This window comes from Apus apus, chromosome 5 (genome assembly GCF_020740795.1).
Source record: "Apus apus isolate bApuApu2 chromosome 5, bApuApu2.pri.cur, whole genome shotgun sequence".
NCBI lineage: Eukaryota > Metazoa > Chordata > Aves > Apodiformes > Apodidae > Apus > Apus apus.
In genome coordinates, this window is record NC_067286.1 from 28,870,993 (window position 1) to 28,883,510 (window position 12,518).

The following is a 12,518-nucleotide window of genomic DNA, read 5'->3' on the forward strand; positions in this document are numbered from 1 at the left end:
TCACGTGAACCTCTCTAAACAAAGGACCTGCAGATTGATTTGTAGCTATTCTTTTTTAGGACAGAGACCTGCACTAAAAGTTGTATCAGTTACCCTTTCATTTTGTGCTTTTGCTTTTTATTTAACATTTTAAGAATCATGTGAATAGCTCTTCTGTAATTTAACTACCAATGGAAGTTCAGGAGTCTGGTGGCCCCTCCAAAACCAGCAACAAGTGGTAAGACAAGAGGAAATGGCCTCAAGTTGTACTAGGGGAGGTTTAGATTGGATATCAATTAATTTTTTTTCACTGAAAGGATTATCAAGCATTGGAACAGGCTGCCCAGGGAAGGGGTCAAGTCACTATCCCTGGAGATATTTAAAAGACATGTAGACATGGTGCTTAGGGACATGGTTTAGTGGTGGACTTGGCAGTGTTAGGTGCATGGTTTGACTTGATGATCTTATGGGTCTTTTCTAACTTAAATGGCTCTATGATTCTACATGCAGAGAAGAGCTAAAACTTGCAGGAAATCAAAGATACCCAAGCTGCTAATGATGGAGCCTTTAAAATGATTAAGGTGGTAAACAGCTCTGAAAAATCCATGTCCAAATAATTTCTGAAAATAGTACCTAGGTACTTTTCACAATTGCTTTTAATTTTATGGGAGAGCAGAGCTCCTTAATGCCCTCCTCAGCGCTGCCCATCACCCGGCCTGTACTGCTCTGCCGCTAAAACAGGAACGGTGCATTCACCAATTAGAACAAAACATAAGTGATATCCACAAAACGCTTTTTTTGTTTCTATTGGGTAAGTTTGTTATGCTGTGTCAGGCATGATTTGCATTAAAAACAAGAACAACCAACAACAAAACCACCCACAAACCAAACAAAAACCAGAAACTCAAACTGACCTTTTTCACCTTCTGTGGGTTCTTCATGCGACGACACTTTCTAATGTCCATTTCTGTGGTGTTCACACAGCCTGGCTGAAAAGAGAATGAAATCATATTACTGCTCTGTTTATTATCATACAACCACAGAATCACAGAATGGTTCACCTGGAGCAAGTTGCATGGGATGGTGACCAGGCAGGTTTTTAATATCTCCAGAGAAGAGGAGACTTCACAGCCTCTCTGGGCAGCCTGTTCCGGTGCTTTGTCACCCTCACAGTAAATAAAGCTTTTCTTCATGTTCAGATGGAACATCCTATGTTCCAGCTTGTGCCATTGCCCCTTGTCCTGTGGATGAGCACTAATGAAAAGCATCTGGTCCCATCCTCTTGACACCTACTCTTTAGATATTTGTAAGTATTGAGAAGATCCCCTCTCAGTCTTCTCCAGGCTAAACAGAGCCAGGTCTCTCAGCCTTTCCTCATAAGAGAGATGCTCTGGTTTCCTAATCATCTTCATAGCCCTCCATTGGACTCTTTCCTTGTTTTTCTTTAGCTGGGGATCCCTGAACTGGACCCAGACTTCTAGATGTAGCCACACTAGGGCAGGGTAGAGAGGGTAGCTAACCTCCCTTGACCTGTTGGCCACACTCTTCTTAATGCACCTGAGGATACCATTGGACATCTTGGCCACAAGGACACACTGCTGGCTCATGGTTAACTTGTTGTCCACCAGGACAAGCAGGTCCTTCTCAGCAGAGCTGTAGAGAACCCCTAACCTGTACTGGTGCATGGGGTTGCTCCTCCTAAGTGCAGGACCCTACACTTGCATTTGTTGAACCTCATTAGGTTCTTCTCTGCCCAACTCTCCAGCCTGTCCTGGTCACGCTGGATGGCAGCACAGCCCTCTGGAGTGTCAGCCACCCCTCCCAGTTTGGTATCATCAGCAGCCTTGCTGAGGATACACTCTGTCCCCCTGTCCAGGTCACTGATTAATATGTTGAACAAAACTGGATCCAGAACTGACCCCTGGGCAACATTGCTGGCTACAGGCCTCCAAGTAGGTCCTGCACCACTGACCACAAGCCTCTGAGCTCTGCCATTCAGCCAGTTCTTAATCCACCTCCCTGTCCACTCATCTAACCCACAATTCCTAAGCTTACCTGTGAGGATTTTATGGAAGACACTGTCAAAAGCTCTTCTGAAGTCAAGGTAGACAACCTCCACTGCTCTCCTCTCATCTACTCAGCCAGTCATGCCATCATAGAAAGCTACCCAATTGGTCAAGCATGATTTTTTATCTTCGTGGGTCCATGTTGACTACCCCTGAAAACCACCTTTTCCTCCTCATGTTTAGACATGACATTCAGAATGAGCTGTTACATCACCTTTCCAGGGATGGCGCTGAGGCTGACTGGCCTATAATTTCATGGGTCCTCCTGCTTGCCCTTTTTGAAAACTGGAGTCACAGTGACTTTTCTGCAGTCCTCAAGCACTTTTCCTGTTCTCCAGGACTTTACAAAGATGATGGAGAGTGGCTTAGCAATAACATCTGCCAGCTCCCTCAGCACTCCTGGGTGCACCCCATCAAGGGCCCATGGATCTGTGGGTGTCCAGTTTCCAATCTACATACTATCTTACCTTTCCAAAATACACAATTACATCTTGTCCAAAACTCTTTCCTGAAGTCTGTGTCCCATGAATTATCCTTGCTAAACAAGTGACTGCATATACCCAAAGTTGGAATCTCAGCATCGAATCCATCTACTCATATCTTTGGCACCAAAGGAAATATCTCTCAGCTAAGAGAGGAGCTTTTTCTAGGAAGTTAGAGCCAAAATGAGTAAGCTGCTTTTCTTTAGTATACATGGTAAATAACTTAATGAACTTCAAAACTTCACATTCATCATATACTTCTAGAGTTTCATGCATGCACAAGTTTTGAATGTCTAAAATAATTTTGCAGACACTTTGTGTGTTTTGAACTTCAAGGAAAATCCATGTGGTGACTTAAAAGGCAATGTCTTTATGCAACACATGGCCAAGAGCTTATTAGCAATAAAACTTTTCTGTCAAATCCTGGGAAGTCTCATCATTCAAAAAGAACTTTACCACAGGCCTGTGCACATCCCAAAATGCTCTTTCCTGGCTGTCCAAAATCTTTCTTTCTGTTTTATCCTTTTTTCTGTCGATTCTGAAAACAAAAGCAGAAAAACATGAGTCCATGTACAAGTAATGCTTTCTTCTTTTTTTACAGTTCCTATAGGGCTGGGGTTTTTTAACCCCATGATAAAAATAATTCAAAACCCCACTTTTTTGTACAGCAATGTACACTCCTATTTGCAAGGCCATGTGCCACAAGCAAAATATCACTGATGTTTACTCCAATATGTGTCAAAAGATATTTTCCTATTAAGTTTGAAAATTTACTTTAACATATGTTTTTTCATCTGGAGAGGAAAAAAACCTGTCCTGATACTCTGTTCCCAGTCCCTGATTTGGCACACTGAGGAAGTTCATGTTTGGCTTTGGCAGGAGACCCACTGGGACCTCTTTACTCCAGGTGAAGCTCTTGGCCAGTGCTCGACAGAGGTCCACATGGGGAGGCCCTGTTGTACCCTGATACTGCAGCAGCACCGCTGGCATGACCATGGATTGTGAAGGGGCAGCCATTCCAGGCAACCCCAGCTGAAACAGCATGAGCAACACTTGGGACCATCATCCTTCGGGCTTTCAACACACTGGCTCTGTCCTCACCACATGCTGGCAGGGAGAGGGGTGACAGGCACAGGCAACCAGAGCAGAGGGTGCTGCATGGCCCTGTGCCAACCAGCGCTCACCCACCAGACAGGTGGCCAGGCCACCACAACTGCCACTTGGTAATTTCAGCCCCGCCGCAGACTCACTCAAAACACACACATCAGAGGTGATCAGAGGTTGTTCAAAACAACTGTTCCCTCATCTTTCAGCAGCATTGAGCAATTTCCTCTTGGTGCCTCACTCCTGTGCTAAGCTCTGCACGTGAGCACAGCAAAGTCCCCACCAGTTTGCAAGATCTATCTGCAGAGAGACTGGGAAGGAGGAACCTCCTTTGCCTCCAGAGCAGCACTGAAAAGCCAACAGCATCCCTGTGCTGGGTTTCTGCACTGCTAACACCCGGGAAAATCAGAGCAGCAAGGAAAAACCCACACCAGCTGATAATCAGGTTCTCCCTCCTCTCTTTTTTTCTTTTGGAGTGGCAGTGACCCTTGGCTAAGTCTGTGCTAGAAAATGGCTTATAAAATAGGAGACTGAAACTGAAGATTCAGAACACACCTCCTCACAAAAAGCCCAAGTCCTCCACAATTCAGCATCATTCTCTGAATATCCTCCCTGCAAGGCTGAGACAAGAAACCAACCCTGCACCACCTCTGTCCTCACATAAAGACAGAGCCCTGCCAGACAGCAGTCACTGTTCTGCACTGGGGAGCAAACACAGGCACCCAGCCCAAAAATTGCTGAGGGAGTCCTTCATGCCTGGTCAAAGGGGAAACTGAAGTCTTTTGCCAATCTCACGCCACACATGGACTGGAGGGACTCTTCAGAGGCTCCATGAATTGCATTAATGTGTGCTTTGTGCTGAACCAAGGTTCTTGCTTCCTATCCCCAAAACTTACTGATATCTCAGCATCTCACATTTTAAATTACGAAGACACAACCTAATTAGATGTTCCATGCAGTTTTTGAGCAACGTAGATACAGCAGTGGAAATCCTGCGTGCAAACAAAGACGAGGAAGGTAGAACAGAACTTGATAAGCAGGAGGAATGTTTTAACGTATTTTTGGTTTGTTTTCCTTTTTAGTTAATTATTTCTGTAAATTCCAGCTCTGCCTTGTTAGAAACTTGAAGACTGAACAACTACATGAACTGGGAACCAAGAAGATGAAACTAGTCAGCAAAAAATGTTGATAGTGACCAGTCCATGCTTGCTTTTCTAAGAAAACTGATGAATAAAGAATAGTGATCATGTCAAGAATCTGATATTTACATTTCTTTCTTAGCTAACAATGGTATGCTATGGATAGACTGCAAAATTTTGTTTGACTTTTTTTTTTTTTTTTTTTGTCCTGGCAATAAGCCTTTAAGTAACTGAAAGTACAGTTGCTATCTTAACTTCTAATTTTCTCTTCCAAACAGAACACTGGTATTCTGGTCGGAAAAATCCCTTAATTACCTTGTAAATTAAGGGATAATTACCATATACTTAAATAGTGCATAATTACAATGTTATTAAGCAAAGAATTAATCAAAATTTCAAAGACTTAATCAAAGATAGAGCCATATACCTCAGTCACACCCTCAAGAAATTATGTTCCTTAACTTTTAAATATCTAATGCTGAAAGTGCAAATTCCTTATAGTGGTACAGAGTGTCAGTACGGGTGTTCTCATGCATCATCTTCACCCTTTCCATTCTATAGCTGACAACTACTTGCACAAAATGGCCATGTAGAGTTTTAGGCAGTAGTTTCTAGACACCCTCTACAAACCCTGGACCATACTCATTTTGCAGCAATAATGAAAACATGCTCAAAACAGTAAGAAGCTTAAAACTTTTCACAAGAGAAGCTGAGGAAAAAAAATGTAGATTTCAATTATGAGCAGAGGATACAAAACCACCAAATACTAAACACCAAAACCACCAAATACATGCATAAGTTTCATTCATGTAAGTGGTACCAAATTCTCCAAGCTCATTTAGTAGCAGAAGCTGGACTAAAGAGAACAGAGGTACAATGTAGTCAACTGGAGACTGGTACAAGAAAAAGAAATCCAGTGTGCTGTAAATATCATCCACTTTCAAGTGGCAGTATTCTTAAGCTCAGAAATACTTTACAAGCTTAGAGTAACACAGACAGATGACAAACTCCTGTTCTTTCCATTTATAAAAAAAAACAAACACACAATGCCCAACACAAAAGTAGAAGCAGAACGGACAAGTGAATTGTCCAAGCTCCTGTGGTGAATGCAGGCTCAGGAGTTCCTGACCAGTATTTCCAAGTACAGATAATTAAAACCATCTTTCAGATTCTGGCACAAACCTTCAGAATTGGCTCTCTATTGTTTCTAGTCTGGCAGTGACTAAAATTCACCAGCACCTTTTGAGCTTAGTGGCAGTAAAGACTGACAGAAATTTTATCTGTACAGAATCCCCTTCCCCTCACAGCTCCAAACACTGGTGCAGTTGAGTGCTCCAGGATTACTCACTTCACTTGGGCCTCAGCTTGCATGAAGATGAATTCCCACTTTCTTGCAAATGCTCTCTGAAGTCTTGCTAAGTTTTCCTGACAAAAGATGAAAACAGTAAGAACAATTAATCCCCGTAATTATAACAACTGCTTAAGAGCACAGTTAGTATGGCAGTTTATTTTATTCCATTTTTTTAAAGCTAGAAAACTCAAGACATGGAAGTCAGTGTTGGTATCTTGCAGGCAAAGCAGGGCTGTAACACATCCTTTCAGGCTGCAGCTAAGAGGGCCCTGTCAAGGAGTAGTAACAGAGTGTGATGAAGACAGCCTGAGCTCTACTATGAAAATAATGATGGACTTACTCCTAAAAAGTAACACTAAGAAGCTCTGTGAAACTGATTACTGTAATTTCTGCTAGCAGATGGCTGCCACCTGCATGTTTCCCTCTCATCCTCACCTTCCCTTCCTCTCCCTACTGCTCTCTTCTCTTCAGGCTTTTGCTGAGGTGCAATTCTTGAACAACCCTTGCTGTGCTCAGTCCTGGTCACTGCTGAGAGCATTATGCAGCTGCACAGCACTGCAGGCTGGGGATTGCCAGGATGATTCACAAAAGGAAATAGCTTGTTTGTCTGAACAATGAACATCCCTAGCTGCAAAGACTGGGTCCAGATGCATCCTTGCTCTGCATCTGAATTAAGAGCCCTGGTCCAGACCCATTACAGAAAGTGTCATGATCTGAACATTTGGAGGTGGATGGGACTTCAGCACAGCTCAAGGCCAAACTCAGGACTTGGCCAGAATTTCAGTCTCAAATGGCACCCCTATGTCACATATCCACACCCACCTTGACAAGGAGGCTTACAAGTACATTAACCTGACATTCTTCTCCAGTACAGCTGGTTCAAGTGGTTGAAATGTTTCATGGAAAATTAACAGTTAGTTTTACTGTTGTTCTTTTTATACCTATTCTCTTTATTTCAAGGAAGTGCTAAAGAAGATGCATTTCTATGTTAGAAGAAATCTTCCTATTGACTTTAAACTCTTGTCTAACACAAGGCATAAAGCTCAGCCCTGTTACCACCAAGTCCATGTAAGAGTTTCAGTCCATATACATGGAAGAAAACAGTTAAGCAAATGATTTATAACTTTGCTGAACTGTAATTATTTCCTTAACTACGGCTACGAGGGAGAACTAATTGTAATTATCTGCAAAAACAACATTTGGGGGTTTCTTTTCTTTTAATTTTGTTTTAAATTATGTTCACATGTGCCCTCTGGAGTAAATATGCTGAAGCCAATGAAACATCACCAACTGAAACAACATTTGAATCGTATGTACCAGTTAGAAACAAAACTTAACGCAATTATACAAACTTAATCATATAATCAAGACCCCTGCTCTACCAGTATAAATGAGGGGTGAGGGACTGTCCTTGAATGATGCAAGCAGAACCTAAAAATGAGATTATGTCCCCTGGGATGCTTTGTAGAGATCTTCTTTGGAAGCTCCAGGTCAGTGGCGATGCCTACGGAGAAGCATTCTCATACTACATCTCCAAAAGAGTGTACTAAATATACAGGGCTTCTTCCCACTCCCACAGGCCTGTTTCTCTCACTTGTGCTTGGCTTACATTCCCATTGTTGGATCGGCTTCAGCTCCCATAATGACTAGGAAGAGTCAGCACCGTTCTTATCTGATTGTCTCTAATTAAGAGAGCAAAGTTTGAATGCAGAAGCAATCTCTAATTGTGCAATGCAATATTCACAAGAAAAATGAGACACTGCCAAGATCTAATTATTTGCCATCACTGGAGCATTGCTACTCTTAGTAGACAACGATGTGCAAAAGCACTTAGCCATGGCCTGGCTGCATGTGTGTGGGAGCGTGCACGCGGCTGAACAGCCTTTTGTTGCTTCATGATAGATCTTTAGAGTACTTGCAGTTAATTGGTTGGCTGTGAGCAATTTTAATGGTCTTAATAATGAAATCAACAATATGCAGAAGAGAAAACTCAGCAAAAGGATGTGCAAGTGCATGCAGATCATTACATTCCTTTCCCTTATGCCTGTACTTCAAGATTAGAACTCTTGGGAAGTCTGGAGCCATTTCCAGGGTAATGGAATAAATGGCAATTTTTGCATGCTCTTCACTGAAAGGACAAAGTGGCCTGTATATTTATATCCATGTGCACAGCAGTCACAAAACACAGAAGGTAAAGGAGAAGGAAGAAGTCCATTCTTAGAAAAACCCTAAAATATACGCAATATAAATGTTTTAATTGTAATAAACATGAACACAGAAGTTCATTAGAATCAGCTTTATGAACAAACCCTTCAGCAAAATTCCACATTTGAAATTCAGCTGTTATTCTGTTGAGCCAACAAACAAAAGAAGTCAATATGATTGACAGAAAAGTCCAGCTGGTCAGTGTTACACTGCTGGTATTCAAAGAAACTCATACCAGCCCTCCCCTTCCTGCCTCCATCTTCCCACTCCTGTCCACCCAAACCCTGAACAATCTGAAGCCAAGGTTGGAGATGTTTTTATGGATGATCATTTCACAATGGGAAACATGCTCTGAATAAGCTTGAGCAATAGTTTTTAATATGGTATATTGAAAACAATCCAACCTAATGTATGAAAACTTTGATAACTAGATGACTCATCAGCAATTTAGTTGTCCAATAATGCACCTGAAAATTCATAATTTCCATGTGTCAATATCTGCTATATAAACCAGGAACTGTTAACTGGAAAGAGAAAACCAAGGTAAACTTATATGTAGTTTCCCCAGTCTTGGAGGGCTGGCTATACAGCAGGTGCTTTAATTTGAAATATTGCAAAGCCTGTGATGTTCCCCAATCATATCCCTGATGTTGTCTCCAGATCAACATCCACAAGATTCTGACCACTGAGAAAAAAAGACACAGTAAAGGCTGAACCCAAAGCACAAAATGGCAACATTCAATGGAGAAGCAAAGCTCTCCCTGCCCACCCCCCCCAGCCTGAAACTCTAGCAGCAGTGTACAGTGTACCTACGGCTTCATAATCCGCCAGCTCCAGCCTAGCTTTGTTCTGCATGGTCCGTTTGCAAAGATAGATGGCTAAAGGGAGAAACAGAATGGAAATCAATTACAGACAGATTATTAGTACTAGATCGTAAAAAAGGAAAAAAAAAAAGTGGTCCATCCACTGTTTGTTCTCATTAAAAAGCAACATGACCCAAGGAATGAGAGGGCTGAATAACCCAGCTGACATTACCTACTAGTAATCTCAGAGGCTTTAAACACTGGGGACAGCTCATTTAAAAGTGCTGAGAGTAGATGCCAAGACCTAACAAGATGTCTGAGAAAGGCAAAATTGATTCTGGGGCTGGTAAAAGACTTAGCATTAGCAACCTGTTCCACTCAGCACTTTGGGAATACGCCTGACAAAGTGAGCAGCCCTGCACTTCTCTTCCCCTTTTCCCAGAAAAATTATAAATAAATAAATAAATTCATACATTTCAGGATATTGAAATGAAAACAGAAATACAGGCCAGATCTTAAACGTATAATCTGAGTATTTTTTCATATGTTCTATCCACTTATTCTAAATGTTTAATGGCCTTCTGACATTCACCATGGGTAGACACCTCAGCAACTGACGTGGTTTAGGATTCTGAGGGTCAAGATGAGGCCAGTGCACAGCACCAAAGCAGCCCAAGGCTGCCTTCTGGGGAAGCCTCGTCTGGACCTACTAGCTCACCCCATTTCCATTACAGGCTGAAACACAAGGTCCTCATCACACTTACAGTCAGGACTGAACTACATAACAGAGGTCCAGTGCCCTCGCTTTGGATTTAATCTAGATATGAATGTTATAGCTTCCTTGTGTTTCGCCCTCTCTCGTGCTGCAGGGCGAGGTATTCGTTGTCCAACAGTGTACCAAACTGGAGTAGGGTAGAAGGCAAACCATCATCTACAGAAAACTGCAATTAATATTTTTTTTGAAAATTTCAGCCCATCTTTGAAAACCGTGGGGGTTTATTTGCTGGCAAATACAGTTTTCTGAGACCTTCATGGATGTTTTTCATTGGAAACCTATTATTTTATTGCAAATACATGAAAAGAAACAGTGCTACTCCTGTAATTCTATTATGTGCTATTCCTGGAGTTTTAACATTCATACAATGAGCCAATATTATGCCTGGTAACCAGAGCTGATCAGTTCATGCATATTTATATTTATACATCTCAAGGGCAGTTACATCTGTAAGCCATTTACAACACCAAATAAAGTGAGTCAGTCATCTCACAGTATTTCTTCATGATAGGCAGTGACCTGCCATTAGCAAGTTAGTTCCTGTCCTGTGAGTGGATCCATGCACATAAAAAAAGTATGAAGTGCTGCTGGGATTTCAGTTTTATTTGCATCTACTGCTAGTTTGGGATTAATTCCTGGGAAGACTCCATCTGTACAGACCTCTGATATGCAAAGACTGATTATAAGCATATGTTAGAGATTTCTGGGACAGATGAAAATCTGTCACTACAGGGCTCAGAGCTAATACAGCTGCAGCTTGTCCACCTGTGGGTCAGCTCATACAGGGCTTTATTTTGAGGTGTACTGTTCCACTCAATGCCCTTGCAGCACAATAATCTGTCTGTGAAAACAGTTATTTATCAGATACTATAGGAAAAACCAGAACTTCCTGCTTCAGATTGTTACTCTGATATCTCTAGAATACATATTTAGCACAGGTCAGATAATTATGTACGGCGACTGTAAAATCTGAATATTGTTTTGCATATAATGAACATCATGTTTTCTCCTGGGATAAATACATAAGCCTGTGCTAGCTTCCCTGCAGATGAGGACTGCAAATGGACTATTACATGACAGACACCATTGCAGGCTACTTTTCCAGCCCCGCAAATGATTCCCAGAATCCATCATAATGACTAAACATTTCCCAGGAAAGAAAAAAAATAATAAATCTTCATTATTCAGGGAGGAGTTTCAAACTGATCTTAGATTATGAGATATTTCAAAAGAAGGACTTCCAGAAGCTCCTGTTTTATGAACACACAGAGGATTCACTTCCTCTTCCAATGCTACACCAGGATGCAGCAATTGATTTCATCATTTAACTGTGAAAGAACTGCAGTTCTGGAAGAGACAGCAATATTGCACACAGACAGCTAAAGATAACAACACTGACATATTTTCTTTATGTATTATCACTGTCTGCAGGCACTCACATGTTTAACACACCAGACTGCAGTTTATTAGCTCATAAACTGTGCTCAGTCCTCTCTTTTTTACCAGCTATCATCTGGTAATCTTAAAAAAATGGGAAAAATAAGTCTGATGTCATATATCAGAGAACTTTAACTATGGGTTGACACCAGTTATATACTGGTTTATTGATCAGCCAGATGAATGCCCAGATGAGGTAACTTTATTGATCAACAGATCAGATTCAGCCACAGATCAGAGTCTGCTCTGCCACAAAGGCAATATTGGTATTATTTAAGATTCTCAAGGGGCAGTGTTCTGCTTGCCATAAATCCTGCTGAAACAAACAGAGCTATGGGAGAACAGAGGTAACAGTACGTAAAATGCTGCCCCCACTGAACTCAATGGCTACAACTCCATGGACTTGAGATACCATGGAATTTCACTTAATGTACTTGAGATGGGCACATATCTGCCTCTGAACCTGCAGTCTGACAAGACAGTCTGCTGATGAAGGATTTAGATGGCCAACAGTAATTACTTTAAGGACAATTTTTTCCATCATAAATTTTCTGTTCTAACTTGCTACAACGAAATAATTATTGTCTCACCATAATCTGTGTTCTCTGGTTCCCAGCAGTTTGAAGGCCAAAAGTAGGGTGACTAAGAAACAAAATACACAGTTTTGTAATTTAAGAGATGAAAAACAATTCAGATGCAGAACAACATTCCAGGCACAAAAAGAAGAATCACAAAATCTGTGGCTCAGATTCTGCGCCCAGGGGAACCACTGCTAAAGATCTCAACAGAAGCAAGGAAGCTTCTCCAGGATGGTATCATCTTTAATGTTTCTCACTGCAGGTAAGAAGAGATGCTGCAGTAAAAACATCTCTTGAGGAAACGCTCTCATCTGTATGTGGACCTCTTACCCTCTATTCCCAGAACCAACTTTTTCCCCAGGAATTCATAGGCACCCTTACTTTTTAATTTTTTTTTTAATTTATTTTAAGATCATGAGAAACTTCATGGCCTTTCATATATGCTACTTGCTTTTCTGGAGCAGCTACCAGCATGGCTGGCAGCCTACAAAACAATTTACTTGTTAGCTACAATAGATGGCAGAGGTCAAAACTCAGCTGGTTAGAGTTGTTCTGAAAGCAGAAGTCCTGCTTTGCTCACTGCTTTTGTTTTCTCTCCA

At 41.5% G+C, this 12,518-nt stretch overlaps 1 protein-coding gene across 8 annotated transcripts in view; it reads right to left on the bottom strand.

Moving 5' to 3' along the window:
- The window catches only part of RGS6 (regulator of G protein signaling 6), a 270,371-nt gene that overhangs the window by 54,684 nt on the left and 203,169 nt on the right, over positions 1 to 12,518 (bottom strand). For all 8 annotated transcript variants that reach the window (XM_051620985.1, XM_051620989.1, XM_051620986.1 and 5 more), the window contains 5 exons: positions 11,932 to 11,983; positions 9,140 to 9,204; positions 6,119 to 6,195; positions 2,984 to 3,065; positions 894 to 968 (listed from right to left, as the gene is read on the bottom strand). In XM_051620985.1, the coding sequence (XP_051476945.1) occupies positions 894 to 968; positions 2,984 to 3,065; positions 6,119 to 6,195; positions 9,140 to 9,204; positions 11,932 to 11,983 (351 nt within the window). The remainder of the gene's footprint in view (positions 1 to 893; positions 969 to 2,983; positions 3,066 to 6,118; positions 6,196 to 9,139; positions 9,205 to 11,931; positions 11,984 to 12,518) is intronic.